General features: G+C 55.0%; 4 protein-coding genes across 4 annotated transcripts; 2 read left to right on the plus strand and 2 right to left on the minus strand.

Annotated features, from left to right (window-relative positions):
* Positions 1-1,218: 1,218 nt before the first annotated feature.
* K437DRAFT_254134 (TIP120-domain-containing protein) lies at positions 1,219-5,967 on the minus strand. Its single transcript, XM_013389934.1, has 11 exons — positions 5,801-5,967; positions 5,686-5,711; positions 5,473-5,619; positions 5,274-5,386; positions 5,108-5,205; positions 4,429-5,024; positions 3,236-4,363; positions 1,937-3,152; positions 1,805-1,868; positions 1,630-1,740; positions 1,219-1,564 (listed from the first exon to the last, which is right to left on the minus strand). The coding sequence occupies exons 1-11, from the start codon at positions 5,840-5,842 to the stop codon at positions 1,290-1,292; spliced, it is 3,816 nt and encodes a 1,271-aa protein (XP_013245388.1). The 5' UTR covers positions 5,843-5,967; the 3' UTR covers positions 1,219-1,289.
* A 257-nt stretch (positions 5,968-6,224) lies between these two features.
* K437DRAFT_272412 (uncharacterized protein) lies at positions 6,225-11,422 on the plus strand. Its single transcript, XM_013389935.1, has 7 exons — positions 6,225-6,509; positions 6,593-7,263; positions 7,329-7,951; positions 8,018-8,159; positions 8,224-10,128; positions 10,195-10,590; positions 10,659-11,422. The coding sequence occupies exons 1-7, from the start codon at positions 6,338-6,340 to the stop codon at positions 11,025-11,027; spliced, it is 4,278 nt and encodes a 1,425-aa protein (XP_013245389.1). The 5' UTR covers positions 6,225-6,337; the 3' UTR covers positions 11,028-11,422.
* On the minus strand, positions 11,133-14,293 carry K437DRAFT_272413 (uncharacterized protein). Its single transcript, XM_013389936.1, has 2 exons — positions 13,887-14,293; positions 11,133-13,805 (listed from the first exon to the last, which is right to left on the minus strand). Exons 1-2 carry the CDS (start codon positions 14,107-14,109, stop codon positions 11,197-11,199), a joined length of 2,832 nt encoding a protein of 943 aa, XP_013245390.1. The 5' UTR covers positions 14,110-14,293; the 3' UTR covers positions 11,133-11,196.
* Positions 14,294-14,648: 355 nt separating this feature from the next.
* K437DRAFT_289925 (uncharacterized protein) lies at positions 14,649-16,375 on the plus strand. Its single transcript, XM_013389937.1, has 6 exons — positions 14,649-14,886; positions 15,041-15,044; positions 15,152-15,168; positions 15,297-15,325; positions 15,489-15,586; positions 15,697-16,375. The coding sequence occupies exons 1-6, from the start codon at positions 14,855-14,857 to the stop codon at positions 16,132-16,134; spliced, it is 618 nt and encodes a 205-aa protein (XP_013245391.1). The 5' UTR covers positions 14,649-14,854; the 3' UTR covers positions 16,135-16,375.
* The last annotated feature ends 10 nt before the right edge of the window (positions 16,376-16,385 follow it).

Here is a 16,385-nt window from a genome sequence, read left to right on the forward strand (position 1 = left end):
CCTGCGCAACCAGATTCTGCACCTGCGCCTGCCGTCCAGGCGCCACAATTGGGTTCCATCCCAAGCAAACGGTCATCTGCCATGGTCACTTCTTCTCCCATCGCCACTCGCGCACGTTCGCGCTCCCTTCTGTCACCTGTACAAGCAACTCCGCGCCGGCATGCAGCTGTGTCGTTCACAAGCGCCCTTCGTTCCCGATCTAGCAGCGGCAACATCCACAACACGCCGCGCCCGAGTCTGCCGACGCCTTCGCGCATCTCCCCTATTTCCAGCTACCAAGCTAAGACTGGTTCGGTGCGCGCTCTGCCCCCTTTAGATCCGGACACGCTCCACGGCGCCAGTACAAGTGGCGGGGGTAGCGGCGGCAGCAGCAGCAGCAGTATTAGCAGCTCACCGCAAGTCATGCTGCGCGGACACATGCGCGGGGAATCATTTGCTGCGAGCAGCAAGTTGCTCTCGACAGCTCTTGCTTCAAGTGATGGCATGGAGGCTGGTATTGCCAATTCTGCGCTCGCGATGCGTGGAGTCGACGAAGAACAGAAAGGCGCTTTGCTTCCTGCTTTCAGTCACCAGTCGCAGCCATCAAGCATCAGCGCCACCCAATCTCTTTCCGCAAACTTGACGCGCACGACGACCGCTTCGACTGCTACCGCGACCACCACTGCCACACCTTCTTCCGAGCCAGAGTCGCGCGGCAAGAAGAGGGCTGCTGAGCAGGATCTAGGACCTGCTCGTGCACAGGGGCGTCTGCGGTCTGCTGCAGGTGATAGCAGTGAGCGCGAGCTTGCACCCGCCTCCGCATCCACCGTCGCGTCGACACTCATCCCTTCGCCGCGCGATGAGCAAATTGATCTTTCCCCTTACACCGCTATCGGCCCCGAACTTGACGGCTGGGATCCCTCCAAGTGGAACGGCGGTGACGACCACTCGCGTCTGCTTTCTGAGTCGTGGTGGGAATCCCTCAAAAACGACGGCGGTCTGGGACTCTCCTTCCAGCCGAACTACAGCAACTACACTGGCCTGCATTCGCGTGCCCTATCAGCCGTTCGCGAATCGCCGAGGGCCATCAAGGATACCCCTTAGCATCATTTATATTTTCAGCATTCCAGACTCAAACTAGGATACCGTCTTCACAGTCACCCTGGATTATCCAGCGTCCCGGCTTGGTAAAACTAATTATAAGCTTTGTGTTGCGGGCACCTCAATCTGTAGCATTGGATCATCACATCGAATGCCTTGTTAAAAGAAGACCATTACATGCTGAGTGCCACATGTTATACATTTTCGTGTCATTCGCCAGAAGCGAAACCATTCGAGGCAGTCGGTCTCGCGTACGCAAGCTCCATCTCCCGATACTGACCAGACTTATCATTGGCCTTGGTCTCTGCAACGAGCTCTGCAAATGCATGGGCGGAAGAGTTGACGCTGATCTTGTCAAGGGCGCTAATCGTCCGGTAGATGGCGCGTTGCAACTCCGCAGCCTTCTCCACCTCTTGCTGTGTTGCACTCTCCTTCAGCTTTACCCTCAGGGTAGTGAGAAGTGGCCCAGCAATGTCGTCGAGACCTAATGTGTCAGACCCGTGTCAGTCGAAACTTTTCCCGGGACAGTGTTGACAAACTTTCGCTTACGATTGGACACAATGACTGGCGAAAGCGTCGCCAAGCGGGCTAGCATCATACAGCAGAGCACTTTTATCGTCGAATCTGAATCACTTAGACCATTGGTGACGGCGGAGACGACTGCAATTGAATGCGTCACAAATCAAGTGGAAGCTTTAATTGGCAAGCCAAGGCGCGTACTCACAGTCCTCAATAGTGATCTTGTGGAAGCAAGTGTCGAGCAGCGTAATCATAGTCTCGAAGGCATTCTAAAGAGTCGAAACGTAGTCAGTACATGTTCTTGAGGTTTCGGGTGCTGCTCGCAAAGAGCATTCACCTTTCGAAGCTCAAGTCCATCGTCCTGGGTAATGGTGAAGGGTCCCATGGGCACTTTCCGAAGAAGCTTCGAGTCGGGCTTGGTCTCATTGTAGAGCAGCGGCAGCAGTGTCGACAGCCATTCGCGAACCAGATGAGGCTTGTTGTATGCTGCAGAACTGAATGCCAAGACGGCATTCCGCCGAACCTCAACGTCGCTGTCTTTGAGAAGCGAGAGGAATTCGACAAGCAAGGGTGCAAGAAGCTCGTCGTACGTCGCCCCTGTTTCGGTAAGCGTGAAGCGAACGGCCACCAGGACGGCAATACGAGCAGAAGCAGAATCGGAGCGTAGACGAGCTTGCAATTGGACGAGGTATCGCTCCGGATCAGCGAGCGTCAACCTTCCCAGGCACTCGGCACTGATGCTGCGAGTCGCCTCATCTTTGCTTTCGCAAATGTCAAACAGCGGTTGCCAAATGCGTTCAGCGACAGGCACCAGATCCATGGGTTTTGAGTTGACGATGACTTCTTTGATCGCGTGCAAAGACAAGTACCGCTTGCTGCCATCGGATGTGATGTGTCCCTCAATGATCGGAAGGAAGGTCGCCAAATTGCCCACAGCCATCCCGCCCATCGCGAAAGCAGCAGCATTCTTGAGCTCCTCCGTACCAACGTCGTAAAAGCTAAGCACATCATCCACCAATGACGTTTTGGCGGACAAGTCCTCGATGCGCCCCACCTCTCCGAGGATGCGCAGGCTAAAGAAGGAGTGAGGCTGTGCAGCCTCGCCTTGCTTGAGTCCAGACTCGGCAGCAGCGAGCGCTTGAGCTCCCGTCTCATTCTTGTTATAACGAACAACGGCACCAATGCATTTCGCCACCACGGCGTAGGTCTGCGTGGCATGGCTGCTGCGCGTCAACTGAACAATATTTGCCTGTTTGAGCAGATCGTCGAGGACGCTTGAGCTAAGTGCTGGATTGGCGCGCACGTAGGCGGTGAAGAATTCTAGCAAGGGTTGCAACGCTGGGCCTTGGGCAAGGGGCGATTGGAGAGTGTCGTAAACGAGGGAAAGAATCTCTTGTTTCACCTTCTCTTGAGAAGTGGGCTGCTGTATGAGAATGACGACTACTGCTTGCAGCGTGGGTGGCAAGAGGCTTATGTCTGCTGACTGACCAAGCATGGGTCGGACGGAGGAAAGCACGTCATCTACAAGTTGCGAAGGCATGCTTGCACCGATTCTGGCGACGGGCAAAATACGATGTTGTTTCCCTTCAATATCCACACGAGCCTTGCAGCGGAAGCTGTTGAAACGAGCACTTACCTGCTCAAGAGGGCAACAAGGCTCTCAAAGGCAGCGGTCTTGAGCTGCCGACTGCCAAGTTTGAGCAGCTCGGCAACAACACCTGCAGCTTGCAAAAAGAACTTCTCAAAGTCTGGTCCCTCACACAGCGGCGAGGGTGCGACGCGAGTGATGAGATGGAGAGTCGGCAAGCGCGTTACTTCGTTCTTGAGACGCTCAAGCAGCATTGGGAAGCAATCAGCAGATTGGTCCTTAATACCATCGCCCGCGTGTGAAAGCAAAATGGCGAGTGTCTTGAGTGCCTGCTCACGGATGGCCTGATCTGAGTCAGGGCGATTCAGTCGCTCAACAACGGCGTCGTAGATCTGCTGCGTTGTAGACACATAGTTTCCCGTGCGCGGTGGGCTGCTCCGACTGCTTGGTGTGCCAGCTCGCAGTGACGGAAAAAGCGAGACAATGAGCTCGGACGCGGTCTGCAACGCTTCGGTCGAGTTGCGGTGCTGGCGCGACTCGATGCCGGAGATGATGATGGGAAGGACTTTTGGGAGGTGCTCTTCATAGCTTTGAGGTGCATGCAACCGGAATATGAGGCGCAGAAGGGCGAGCATCTCGACTTTCAGGTTGACACTGTTGCCGCTCGACGCGTCAGTCGCCTTGACGAGCTTTTCGATCTGAGCGAGCAGGTTGCCGAGTGAAGCCTCGAGGCCGCCGTGCAAGAGAAGAACGAGTTCACGGAATACCGACAAACAGGCTGCGTGTGTCCCGCCTGACTTTGAACCGAGCTCCTTGCTGGCGGCTTTTGTGATATCCTCCGTCCTGGATGAGATGATTGCGCGCGGGCTAGCGGCGCCTTCCGCATCAATGTCGGTAAACTTTCGTTTAAGTTGCCCAGCAGTAGCACTTATACCGACTACTTCAGTAGCTTGTGGCCCGGCGCTGTAGAGGCGAGTCTGTTTGAGCAGTGCGACAAGCGTGTTGAGCACCTCTAGGCGCACGGTCTCTTCGCGTTCCGAGGTTCTCGCAATCAATATCGGTAGTGTTTTCTCGGCATAGACAACGAGCATCTCGGATCGTGTGTTGATGGCAGCATTCAGCACCTTGGCTGCGGATCTCCTCACTTTCCAGGATAAGTCGTCGTCGTCTTCATAGCTACGTTGCTCAAGACACAGGAATCAATCATCTTGTGCTGCTGCGAGAAAGTTGGTCGTACTCACTCTTCCATATCGAGCTCATCATCTTCATCATCCTCATTGTCAGCTGTCATCTCCTCATCTGAGTCGCCATCGCCAGCGTAATTCGGATCATAGCTGATCGACTTGCTGGCAGCGTCCAAGCATTGCGTGACAAATGGCGTGATTTCAGCGGGGCAGCGGAGCAGCAGCACTTCCAAAGTCTGAAGGCATGCTTCGCGCAACTCATCATCCTCTTCCTCTGAGTTTACCAGCGGAAGAATCGCTGTCATAAAGTCTGGAAGCCTCTTCCCAATCCGACGTGGTGATGCGCGCGCCAATGATCCAGTCAGGAGGGTCATCGTGCGCCTCGCTTCCTTGTTTGACGACCAAAGGTCCGTGTGAGTCCTTTTGCAGATTTCAGTGAATGTCTCTGTCGATGCGCATGCGCCGAGAATTGACATAGCCGTCATAGCACGTTTTCGCACGCCAGCGTTGTTGTGCTCGAGCGCGGTGAAGAATGCTTTCATGCTTGGCTGCTGGAAGTCCTTCTTTGCTGCGGTGACTGATGGGGCGAATCGGCTGAAGATCTCAGTGACAATCTCTAGGCAATCGATAAGCAATTCCTGTGACGCTGTCGGCTGCATACAAGAACGAAAATTTGCATAAGCAAGGTGGCCCATAGAAACGTAACTACAAGCAACGAGGGCCGTATTGAACTCACACTTTCAATGACTTGAATCAGCTTAGGAGCAAGCTTCATGGAGATGGAAGCAGCCAATTTCGAAGTAGGCGGAAGCTCAACTACCACCGTCTTCAGTCCTGTCAGACGTGGGGCAGAGCATGTCAATCCCAAAGCCGGTCACTCCATCGCTGAACGTCCAACGCGCCTAGAGAAGCAATGTCTCGCAGTTCCTCTTCCTTTCCTGAAATGTATTCGACTAGCTTGTTTGTGATGTTCTGCAGCTCTCCTTCGCGGACTCTTCGCACCAGGATGCCCAATCTGTGGAGTCAGAGTGACGCGGATCAGCACATGATGTTGTTGGGACTCTGGATAGCGGAGCTTCTAAATCTATTCGCAGTACATACGTCTTGACAGTCATGTTCTTAACCTCTCCGTTCGTGTCCTTCATCATCTCAAGAACCTGATTGACTGTCCGCGACTCGGTGCCCACATCCTTCACGATGAAGTCATCGGACTTGGCTCGCGTGATCAAGTCATTGAGAGCCATGTACCTGTAGCGCGTGGTTGGGGATCAGTCTCCCTTCGTTGTCTAGGTGGTCCCACTGCATGGAGCTTACCGGTAGTCCGGATCGGCGGATCGCATCTATGAAGAGAAAGTCGAGCGGAAGACAAGCAGATTGATCAGAATGGTGCTTGGGGCGCACTACGGCCCCAGATCTAAGCTGCACACACCTTCTCCAGAAGAGTGGCCACGAAGGCCGAAGTGCGGTCCATGTTGGGCGACGGATTTCCTCGCACCTCGTGTCGTACTTCGACAAGGGCAGGGCCAGTTGAAATGCAGAGTGGGAAAATGGAAAGAGATCGATGCCTCAGTGGCAAGCCATAGCAACGGAGCAAAATGGCTGCTTGACTCTTGAGCACCTTGGGCGTCTAGCTGACAAAGGACTAGAAAGTCGGGATCGAGGGCAGGCGTCAATGCGGCGTCATGCCACGCTCGGACCATCCGAGGGTATGAATTGTGGCACCACGGCAGCCAAGTTGGCTTCGCTGTTGCAGTCGAGGGTGATGTTGTCGTGAGGGTTGAGCGACCACTCAAAGGATGAACACACGCGTCAATCCTCATATCCCCGGTCTTCGTGCTCTCGGCTCACGCGTCATAAGCTCTACGCTCTCCGCTCAATATCAAGCATCTGCGTGTGGTTAGACTTGCCCTCTTCGCGCCTAGCAGACAGTTCCAACTGTCTCCCTGGCGTTAGCCTGTCAAGCGATATGCGTCGCAGCAGCCAGACTCCTGGGAACGTCTCGACCTCAGCGGTTCATCCTTTGCCAACCCAGCCATCTAGCTTTTGGACGCGCAAAGAAGACCAAGCCGTTGTGCGAAATCGTAGAGGAAATGTGTTGACAAGGGGCTTGATTCTCAAGACCGATCACTTTGCTGGAAGTGAGTCGATTGCAGGTTGCGACACTCTGTTTTGGTGTCTCTGGTTGGAGCTAAGGTCTATTGCAACCTCATATGTTTCTTAGCTCGGCCTGCGCATCTTTCGATCCACTTGCAAGGAGCACCGAATTTTCGAAAAGCGAACGTCGATCTAGGAGTGTATGGAGTAGCCCAACCAAGCATCACTGGCCTCAAGACCATCCTCTCAGTATTGGGCTGTCAACCGGAGGGTAGCACAGATGGAGAAAAACTGTCAGCCGGGGATACTCTCCATCTTGTGCAGCTCTCTCCCTCTCCAGCCCCTTCTCCAAATCCATTGAATTCTCCTTTCAAGGGTCTATCAACATCGTCTGCAGGAGATGATGGGGGAGTTGCTTCTGGATTGTCGGTGCGTGATAAGTGCGTGTGGGTATGTACCAGAGAGGAGCCAGTCATCTACATCTGCGGGCGGCCTTTTGTTCTGCGCGATGCAGACACCCCGACAATGACGCTTGGCATGTCGGATCGTGCTTCTAATTTGGAAGGCATTGAATCAAGACTCAAAGATGATATTTTGAACGAGGCTTCAAAGCACAACAACCTGCTACTCGTGCACGAGGAAGATCGCGGTGGCAATGTGATCCCAACCTGGATCTGCGTCAGCTCTGATGCTGTCATGACGGTCAAGGAGGTATATAGAGCTATCATAAAAGCAGGCTGGAAAGTAGAGTACCATAGAGTACCGATCTCGGAGACCCAGGCCATCGAGAACAACTACGTGAGGAATGATCGAGCAGAGCTGCTGCGTGGTATGGCAACTCACTGGAGCGGCTTCACCCATAGCTTGACGCCTATGCGCAAATCATTAAGAGAGTCGACCCTCGGACAACTTCCATCGTCGCCAATTGCGGCGCTGGCTTCAACCGGACAACCTTTGCAATGGTCGCAGCTCTCCTGATCAGACGCAAGCAGCTCTTGCTTCTAGATCGTCCAGATCCATTCCAAGAGGCCTCCTTCGTTCGAAGTACCTTGTTGACAGGAGCTTCGTCGGCAAATTATCCGGTGCCAACGACCGCAGTGGCTAAATCCATGGAAGCAGTCACCCAGCAACAAGCTCAGAGTCGCGCACTGCTCCGCCTGATCAAAACACTAGGCGAAGCCTTCTCGCGCGAAGCGTCCCAATCCGTTACCGAGCTCCTGCTAATGGATCCTGTCTTGACGGACAGCCTACGAGCAGCCGGCACCGGAGACTTTGGGATCATCCGCCAACTTTCTGGGCTCCTTGACGAAGGTCTAGAAAGCAAAGCATTGGTCGACACGGCTGTTGACGCCTGTTCGCAGGTGACTAACTTGCGCGAGGCTATCTTGATCGAGCGTGTACAGTATGCAGCTCAGTCAGGCCGGTTGGACCCGGAAGGGAAGACGAGCCGATCTCATCTTCAGAAAGCCTTGAGGGCACTGGAAAGGTACGTTGCACCATGCTGTACGAGCTACAGCTACGCCGCTGTCTCATGCTCTGTTTCCATGAACAGGTATTATTTCCTCGTCGCCTTTGCGTCCTACGTAAACGCTAGCAAGACTGCAGTGTTTGATCACCGCTTCGTTGTGTGGCTGAAGGCTCGAGGAGAGATCTGGAACAGCATTCTTCGAATCCGCTCACAAACCATGCAGCTCGTACGTTCAGCCCATTTTGTTGTGGCCATCCGTGCATCTGTAACTGACTTTTCAACATCTCTAGTACCTCTTCGATCCCATCTCTGATCTCTCTTCCCTGAGCAAAGCTCTGACTGGTCAGTCTATAACAATCTCGAGCCTGCAAGATCGGCCCGCTCAGGGCGAAATTGGAGACGAATTTGCGGAGCACATCATCCGCAACAGGGCGGGTATTGTCCTTCGGCCCATGACATTATTGAAGTGCGATATCTGGCGACGATTCGCTGAGCTCAATGCCGGCCTGGAGGTCCGAGGCACCGTCAACTTCCGCTGCATCGAGGGAACAGAGATCTATGCGACGGGCCAACCAACTGACGAAGGGATCAACAATGTAATCATGAATGTGACGGAGCGCGGCGGTAGATCGGTCTCGCAAGTGACGTGGCTCAACCTCCGTGAAGAACCCTTAGTCTACATCAACGGAAAACCTTACTGCCTGCGACCGAGCGGCATGTCCTTGCGCAATTCCAAAGCTTTCAGTGGGATCTCTTGGACCAGGCTTCAGCTTCTCGAGGACCGTCTGAAGGGAGACATTCTGGCCGAGCTTACAAATGGTGACAACAGGGTTTTGCTGCACACCGAGACAGAAGATGGCGCTGTCGTTCCGGTGTGGGAGGAGGTAGAGGCGCAAGACGTGCAGACTGTCTCGGAGGTAATGGGCGGCAAAGCTCGTGATCTTGCTTCCAGTGGCATCAAACTTGATTATCGGAGAATTCCCATCACAGCAGAGAAGATGCCAGACTCGAGCGATATGACCGACCTCTTGTCCGTTGTGCTGCAGGCTAAAGCGGATAATTCACCCATCATTCTTAACGACCAATTGGGCCGAGGTCGTAGCACGCTCACAGCAATCATTGTTCTTTTGGTTTCGCAGTGGATTGACGATTCTGATGCGACAGTCGATGCGAGTCCATCAGGAACAGGAGCAGCAGCCAAGGCGGAAGACCGAGCAACCTTGCATTACCACATCATCAATTCCGTCTTGCGCGTCTTGCCGAAAGGCTTGGAAGTCAAGAGACGAGTGGACCGTGCAATCGATGCATGCTCCCAGATCCTGAACTTGCGCGACTCGATCGAAGAAGCTCGCCTGGCAGCAGAAGACTTGGACGACAAGGACGCCAGGGATGCCAAGCTCTCAGGCGGGCTGCAAAACCTGCGTCGATATTTCGAGCTCATGATCTTCCAAGCCTACCTCATGTCCACCGTACCAAGCATTCCGGTCTCTTCGACTTTCGAGCGATTTGTCACCAGGCAACCGGTGTTCAAGACTCTCGCTAAAGACTTTGAAAATGAGCCATTGACGACCATTACGCCCCTTCAGAGCGGAGTCAAGGAGGGGTTGGCATCCGAAAGCGAAGAGCAGGAGGTCATCAGCAATCGGAATGGCTCCATTCTCAGTCCTTTTACCATGCTCAAGTCAGACTTCTTCCCTGGTATCCTCAAGAAGAGCTTGCCCGTCCACATCGACGGCATGCCAAATATGCGCGGCGTTCCCATGCAGCTGCTCGCTTCTGCATCCTTATCCTCATCGATCAATCTGGAGTCGTTTAGCGCGCGCGAAGTCTGGGGTACCGGAATGCCCACCCTTACAGGTCTGCGGCTTGGGTTGCAGAAGATGGGCGCTGCGCCCGATGGACCCTCCCGCGTAGTTTGGACATCCTTGCGCGAGGAGCCGGTCCTATACGTGAAGGGACGACCCCACGTCCTACGCCTTGCGGACCAACCTCTGACGAACGTCGAAGCTACTGGTATTACAACTGAGGTTGTTGAACAAATGGAGCGCGCCTTGAAAGCAGATGTGATCAATGAAGCCCGTGCACGAGAGAACAGAGTTCTACTACATGACGAGATCGACCTCGCTGCTGGACGGTACGAGCTTGTGCCGGTCTGGGAGCACGTCGCGGATGAAGATGTGCTAACTCCGAGAGAGGTCAGTAAATGGAACCGACTGGCATTCATCTCAAAAGTGTCTGACGCCTTCCTCATCGTGCACCAGGTCTATGAGACGGTAGTGCGCGAAGGCTACAAGGTGGACTACGCACGTCTAGCAGTCACAGATGAGCAAGCGCCGCGAGCGACCGTTTTCTCCATGCTAGAGAACCGCATTCATCTGGCCCTCCGCACCGGATCTATCCCCGTCTTTAATTGCCAGATGGGTCGAGGAAGGACCTCTGTTTCGATGATCATCGCGTCGCTCGTGACGACCATTTCCATTGGGGCCGAAGATCTCTTATCTGGCTCTCTGGTCGCATCGATCACAATCGACGCCAATGGAGGCGACATCGCCGACGAGTGGGACGAGCAGTATTTGATCAAGGGCGAATACCGTAGTATTCTACAGCTCGTTGGTGTGCTAACGCATGGACAGCTGGCCAAAAAGCTGGCCGACAGGGTGAGGAACATGTACGACGAAGGTAGATGCCTTGGTCGGGTTGACTGAAATGTCTTTGCGATTCACAGGCAATAGACCTCATGGAGGCTGTCCAAAATCTGCGCAAGGCCGTCTATGATGCGAAGCTGCGCCTCAACACCGCAGAGGCGGGGACAAGCAAGTGGCGCTCGCTTCATCGGGTCTATGCGAACTATCTGCAGCGTTACGGCTATCTGATCGCTTTTGCCGACTACCTCCTGGAAAAATCTCAGCATTTCAGCTCGGATAGCACGAGCGATGGAGCTGACATCGATGCGTCAACTGTCGGATCCGAGGTGCTTGATTCGCAAACCCCTTCTGATTCACAAGTCCTTTCCGGCTTTCCTACGTTCGTCAAGTGGCTGCAGCTTCGTCCGGAGATTGGCCGCATACTCGATAACGTTCAAGATCTCCAATAAGTGGCATCTTGCGGCCAGACGTTCGTGCAGATGAGTTGCGCCTAAAACCAGCTCTCAAAGGGGAGTGCAAGCGGTCAGGCAGGGAGACTGCTTGACGAGAGTATGGGCGTTCACTGCCTCTTGCATCGCTGCGAGACGACTATTATGCTACATAGATGACCCTCGGTCCTCACTCCTCATCGAGCTCTGCATCGTTATCTCCCCCTTCATCCCCCTTATCGTGCGCTGCCTCAAAAGTTGCGGGGGACGCCTCGGACATCTCTTTCCAGGCGTCTTCGATACGAGCTGCGGCTCGCAGCCCAACTACAGCCTTGGCATCTCTGACAGCCGTGTCGAGAGCGTTCATAGCCTTCTGTACATCCTGCCTATCCCGCAATAGATGCTGCAGCCACGTGATGCGTGCTTGCACGAAAATTTCTGGGTCGGTTGTATGACTGCTGAAAAGCAGCTTGCCGAAGATCTGATCCGCCTTGGCTGCTTCCTTCGATAGGCGCGCAGAACTGTCTGCGTCGCCCTGCTTCGCTTGCCAGTACGCCGGCGCTCGCTCGCTGTGACCGCGATGCTTGTGCTGGCCAGCCAGCGAGCGATATCGCGCGGCGTGAAGCTCGCACAGCTTGAGCCAGAAGCCAGCGCTCGCGACGCTATCCTTCATGACGATCGCGCGGGCCGCATCCATTGCACGCTCTGCGGTCTTGGCCGACCGCGCATCTTCCAAGCGGGCGGCAATGCCAAAGACAGCCGAAAGCACGCTGTCGTGTATCGCCTGACGCACTTCGCGCGCCTCTGGGTCGGTGCATGTCTGTACGGACCGACGCGAGTTGTCGACCAAGGTATCGAATGAAGCCCACACCCAGCGATCTGCCTTCTTGTCGCGCAGCGCCAGCTCGCGCGAAACCAAGTCGATGGTGCGTTGCCACAGCGCGGTTGACTCTGGCGCTGCAGCGACGGCGAGAAGGTGTTCGCGCAAGAGCTCATCCTTGGCATCAGGCTCTGCGCGCTGTACCAAGCGGCGCTTGGCGCAGTCGAGCGAAAGGCACCATAAGCGTGCGGCTGAGTCGGACGTAGCGACTGAGTTGCTCCCAAGCTTCTCGGCGGTGTACGAGCAGGTCTTGATAGCTTTGCGGATCCGCTGAGCTTCAGCAGCGTCATCTCTTTCATCCACTTGCGCATGGGCGAAGTGCATCTCGGCGACAGGGAAGCTAAGATACTTGCTCTTCTTGGCCGATATGTACACCTGTTCCGAAAGCGCGTCGACAAGAGCGCGCAACTCGGGCCCCTCCTGCGCAGCCCACGTCGCTCGCAGAGCTTGCAAGAAGTGCGTCTCTAGTTCTGCAAGTTTTGAGGCTTCTGCGACCGTCGAAACATCGGCGACTGAGGAAACTGCATCGGCAGCTGTGAGTGATTGCACTGCCTCTGCATAGTGTTTGAAGGCGGAAATGACGTCCTTCGGCAGTGTCTCGTCCTCCATGTCTTGCCGTGCAAGGACATCATTCATGAGGTTCAAGACGAGAAGACGCTGCGTCTCGGACTGCTGCGTGCTTGCAGCAACCGCGCGTTCAATGTCACTACCATCCATCTGCAAGGTGCTTGCAGCTTTGAGTGATTCGTTCGTCTCCATCTCGCTGGCCAATTCCTCGGACGAAGGCCAGAGCTGGACGTTTGCGCTGATGGGGGCTGAGCCAAGCACGAACGATGCATGCGCCACATGCGGGAAATGAGTGCGTAGATGCGCATGCACGTCCTCAACCAACTCATTTCGGAGCTTCTGGCCACTTCCTTGCTTGGCGTGTCCGTCCGCAAAGGGGAAGCTTGCAAGGAGCATTCGAACTGCTACGAGGTAGATGAAGCGATATCGTTGCGGCAGGTTGTCCACAGCCGAGCGGACGGCAAGACGGATGATAGCCCCTTGCAGAACGGGCAGCTGCGCCGCGGCACTGGCTTTGGAGGCATCTACCACTTTCTGGGCAGCAGACACTGAGCTATCCGGTTGCGGCTTTGATGCCGCCGTCGCCTTCGCTGTTGCGCTTAGCTCTTGGCCACTTCCTTCGGCGTCGCCCTCGTCGTCGTCTTTGCCAGCGTCATTGAGCGCTTGCGCGGCCTCAAAAGCCTGTTCTTGCATATCCGCGTCTTCCTCCTCGCCGTTCCGCTCCATCGCGTCTGCTGCTGCGGCCTTGGATGCCAGCTCATCAGACGCGCCCTCTGCACTGATGCCAAGGATGGCCCAGCGCCGCCGCAGACGCTCCATGAACACGAGCTCCATCCTGACGTATTCGAGAGCCAAGTCGAGATAGTCGCGTTCTTTAGAGCCTGGCGGAACGAAGAGAGACGCGGAGTCATCCTTCCGACCCTGCCTTGACGAGGAGACGACCGCTCCATTCAACTTGCTCTTTTTGCTCGGCCTGTCTCCATCCTGCGAGCTGAGCAGGTGGCGCTCGCGCTTCTTGCGATCGCCTCCTGCTCGCGCCGCATCATGTTGGACCGGACGATTGATGCGCAGCGCACGCTGCAGCAGCGCACGCGCGGCCGTCGGCGCGCCATTTGCATTGAGCTCGTGGTCCGCCGCGAGGATCCACAGACGCGTGTTCTGTGGGTGCAAGGCGAGACCGCGCCCGAGGACGCGCCCGAGGACGACGCGCATGCCGTTCGATTTAGCCCATTGGATATAATCGATCCATACGTGCACTTGCGATTTAAATTTTCGCACGGCTCGCTCGTAGATCGAAATCGTCCGGGCCGTGCTGGCTGACTTGAACTGTGAGAGCACCGCCTTTGGCAAGTCTATTGCAGGGTGAGGAAGGGCCGAATCGGTCAGCAATTGCTACAGAAGTGACAAAGCGAAGGCTACAGCTGCATCCTCACCCAGGGTTCTGCATCTGAGTAGTCTCAGCTTCTCCGTTCTCTCTTCGAAATCGAGGTAGGCCTTAAAGTCCTCCCACAGCGCCACTCTGCGAACGAGGTTGGACTCATACTGCTGCCTCTGAGACGTCAAAGCACGCAGTTCCTCCCGCGTAAAGACACCGGACGTCGCGAGCAAGTCCAGCGATGGGAGCGAGCGCTCCAGCTGATACGTCACACGCTCCATTTTGGTGCGCTTGTGTCGCCCGACGCTCGAAGGATGATCGCAAGGTGGATCTGAGCAGTAGTCAGGCTAATGAAGAAGGAGCGAACGCGCCGCAGAGACCAGCTTCAGGACGCATTCACCGTGCGTCTGATTTCATGCCGTCTGAAGATACCTTGTGCCCTACCAGCTAAGGGGTCAATTATCAGGCTATCCGAGCAGGAGCATCACAAGAAGACGCCCTCTCCGTCAACGAGTGTGAGATGAATTCCAATGGCGATGGCTTCGTTGTGACCTCGAAAAAATTGACTATGGGGGCGGAACGGGTCGACAATGCAGCACGTGACTTGCTTTGTCCTCCCTATGAATCAGTTGCGCATGCACATAGGGTTGTGTCCCCAACTCTCTGTGTCTTTGCCGAGCGATTGGTCGTCCCCTAGGCTTGGCCCTATGGTTTTGTGATTAACCCACCAGCCTGGAGAGGAGAGCGCTCTGGCTGCACGCATCTTCATGCTCATCAGCTAGGCCGGGGGTTGTCTCCTTTTGTGAGGGTTGGCTGTGGTGTGACGCCTGCCAGCCTCACACCCACACTCTCTCCTAGTCAGTCAGCGAGTGAGTGACCTCAAGATCATACTCAACACCACATCAATCGCTCTTAGCTCCAACACATCTCCAACTGCTTGGGTCCTGCCTAAAGCAACCACATCGGCCAGCGTAGCAGTGCAAGTTGACTCTCCACAGGTGACCCCGCATCGAAAGCAAGCGCAAGATGGCTTCCAGAAAGAAGGTCCTTCTTAAGGTGCGTAGCGATCGCAGAGTGGGCTTCAGCTCGTGGAGCAGCCTCCTTGCCTTGCAAGCCATTTGATCCAGTTGGCCCACCATTTTATTTTTGTGGAGGTGATGCTGATAAGATCGCTGATTCGCCCCTCTGCAATCGTCGTGCTCCTCTCGCTGCCATCTCCAACAGGTCATCGTGAGTACCTTCAAAACGCGTGTCACTGCTGTCCCTCGAGCTGCTATGCTGACCACACTGACTCGTCGTCCGACTCTCATTACTGACACGCAGATCCTTGGCGACTCTGGGTGAGGATAGGCAAGTCCGCTCCTGCTATTAATTATGCCCATTCTTACATAGCTCGTTGATCCCTTTGCCGTTCGCCTATGTTCAACTACACCATCCCAATCGCGGTCGTGCCTCCGCTTCCTTGCAGTGTCGGCAAGACCTCTCTTATGAACCAATGTGCGTGATATCCTCTCCATGCTTACCTTTCTCTCAAGCTCGCTATCTCGATGTCAGGAAGCCAGAAGCAGGTTGCGAAGCGAGCGATCGGGTGAGGACATCATATAACCAACATGGTGTTGACAAAGCTCGGATCTGTTTGTGCTTGCTTTACCCCATGTAGATGTCAACAAGCGTTTCTCATCAGCGTACAAAGCCACCATCGGGGCCGACTTCCTCACTCGGGAGGTCATGGTCGATGACAGGCTCGTCACAATGCAAGTGTGTACTCTGTTCCCGTTCACTGTCCTTTGGGGATCATTCGAGTACTCATCCGACGACCGAAAGTGCTGACACCTCGCGACACCGGTTGTCGCTCTCATGCCCCGCAGCTCTGGGACACAGCCGGCCAAGAGCGTTTCCAATCTTTAGGCGTTGCCTTTTACCGCGGCGCCGACTGCTGTGTGCTGGTGTACGACGTCAATTCGAGCAAATCATTCGAGACCCTCGATTCGTGGCGCGACGAGTTCCTCATCCAGGCCAGCCCGCACGACGTGGAGAACTTCCCGTTCGTCGTGCTAGGGAATAAGATCGACTGCGAGGAGAGCAAGAGGATGGTCTCGCAAAAGCGAGCGATGACGTGGTGCCAGTCAAAAGGAAACATCCCATACTTTGAAACGTCAGCAAAGGAGGCCATTAATGTCGAGCAAGCTTTCCAGACCATTGCTAAGAACGCGCTGCAACAGGAGGCAGAGGCAGAGCTATACGCCGACTACCCGGATCCGATCAGGATTGACAGCGACAACACGCAGGCCGGCTGCAATTGCTAATAAGTTGCACGTTCTCGACCGATTCTTCTCTCGCCATTCGCATCAGCTCTTGCCCATCTGCAAGTTCCACACGCCACGCATACCTCGTCGCGCCTGTCCGCCATGACTCATTCCATCACCGCCCGTACGTCTTCACGCTACCGCTGCACGCAGCATGCAACCCTTATCGGTCGGGTACCTCTCGTGGTTGATGTGAATGATGCTCTTCAAGCTTAATCAATGAATGATAAATGCAATTTTTGCCTTCTGCT

This window comes from Tilletiaria anomala (genome assembly GCF_000711695.1).
Source record: "Tilletiaria anomala UBC 951 chromosome Unknown K437scaffold_9, whole genome shotgun sequence".
Classification (NCBI taxonomy): domain Eukaryota; kingdom Fungi; phylum Basidiomycota; class Exobasidiomycetes; order Georgefischeriales; family Tilletiariaceae; genus Tilletiaria; species Tilletiaria anomala.

Coding starts and splice junctions, on each gene's coding strand:
- K437DRAFT_254134 (XM_013389934.1), bottom strand. CDS start 5,842: ATGGACCGCACTTCGGCCTTCGTGGCCACTCTTCTGGAGAAG. Junction 5,206..5,273: donor GCGAGACATTGCTTCTCTAG/GCGCGTTGGACG, acceptor CACGTCTGACAG/GACTGAAGACGGTGGTAGTT. Junction 5,025..5,107: donor TGATTCAAGTCATTGAAAGT/GTGAGTTCAATA, acceptor TCTTGTATGCAG/CCGACAGCGTCACAGGAATT.
- K437DRAFT_272412 (XM_013389935.1), top strand. CDS start 6,338: ATGCGTCGCAGCAGCCAGACTCCTGGGAACGTCTCGACCTCAGCGGTT. Junction 6,510..6,592: donor GACCGATCACTTTGCTGGAA/GTGAGTCGATTG, acceptor TATGTTTCTTAG/CTCGGCCTGCGCATCTTTCG. Junction 7,952..8,017: donor GCCTTGAGGGCACTGGAAAG/GTACGTTGCACC, acceptor TTCCATGAACAG/GTATTATTTCCTCGTCGCCT.
- K437DRAFT_272413 (XM_013389936.1), bottom strand. CDS start 14,109: ATGGAGCGTGTGACGTATCAGCTGGAGCGCTCGCTCCCATCGCTGGAC. Junction 13,806..13,886: donor ACTCAGATGCAGAACCCTGG/GTGAGGATGCAG, acceptor ACCCTGCAATAG/ACTTGCCAAAGGCGGTGCTC.
- K437DRAFT_289925 (XM_013389937.1), top strand. CDS start 14,855: ATGGCTTCCAGAAAGAAGGTCCTTCTTAAGGT. Junction 15,326..15,488: donor GACCTCTCTTATGAACCAAT/GTGCGTGATATC, acceptor TACCCCATGTAG/ATGTCAACAAGCGTTTCTCA. Junction 15,587..15,696: donor ACAGGCTCGTCACAATGCAA/GTGTGTACTCTG, acceptor CATGCCCCGCAG/CTCTGGGACACAGCCGGCCA.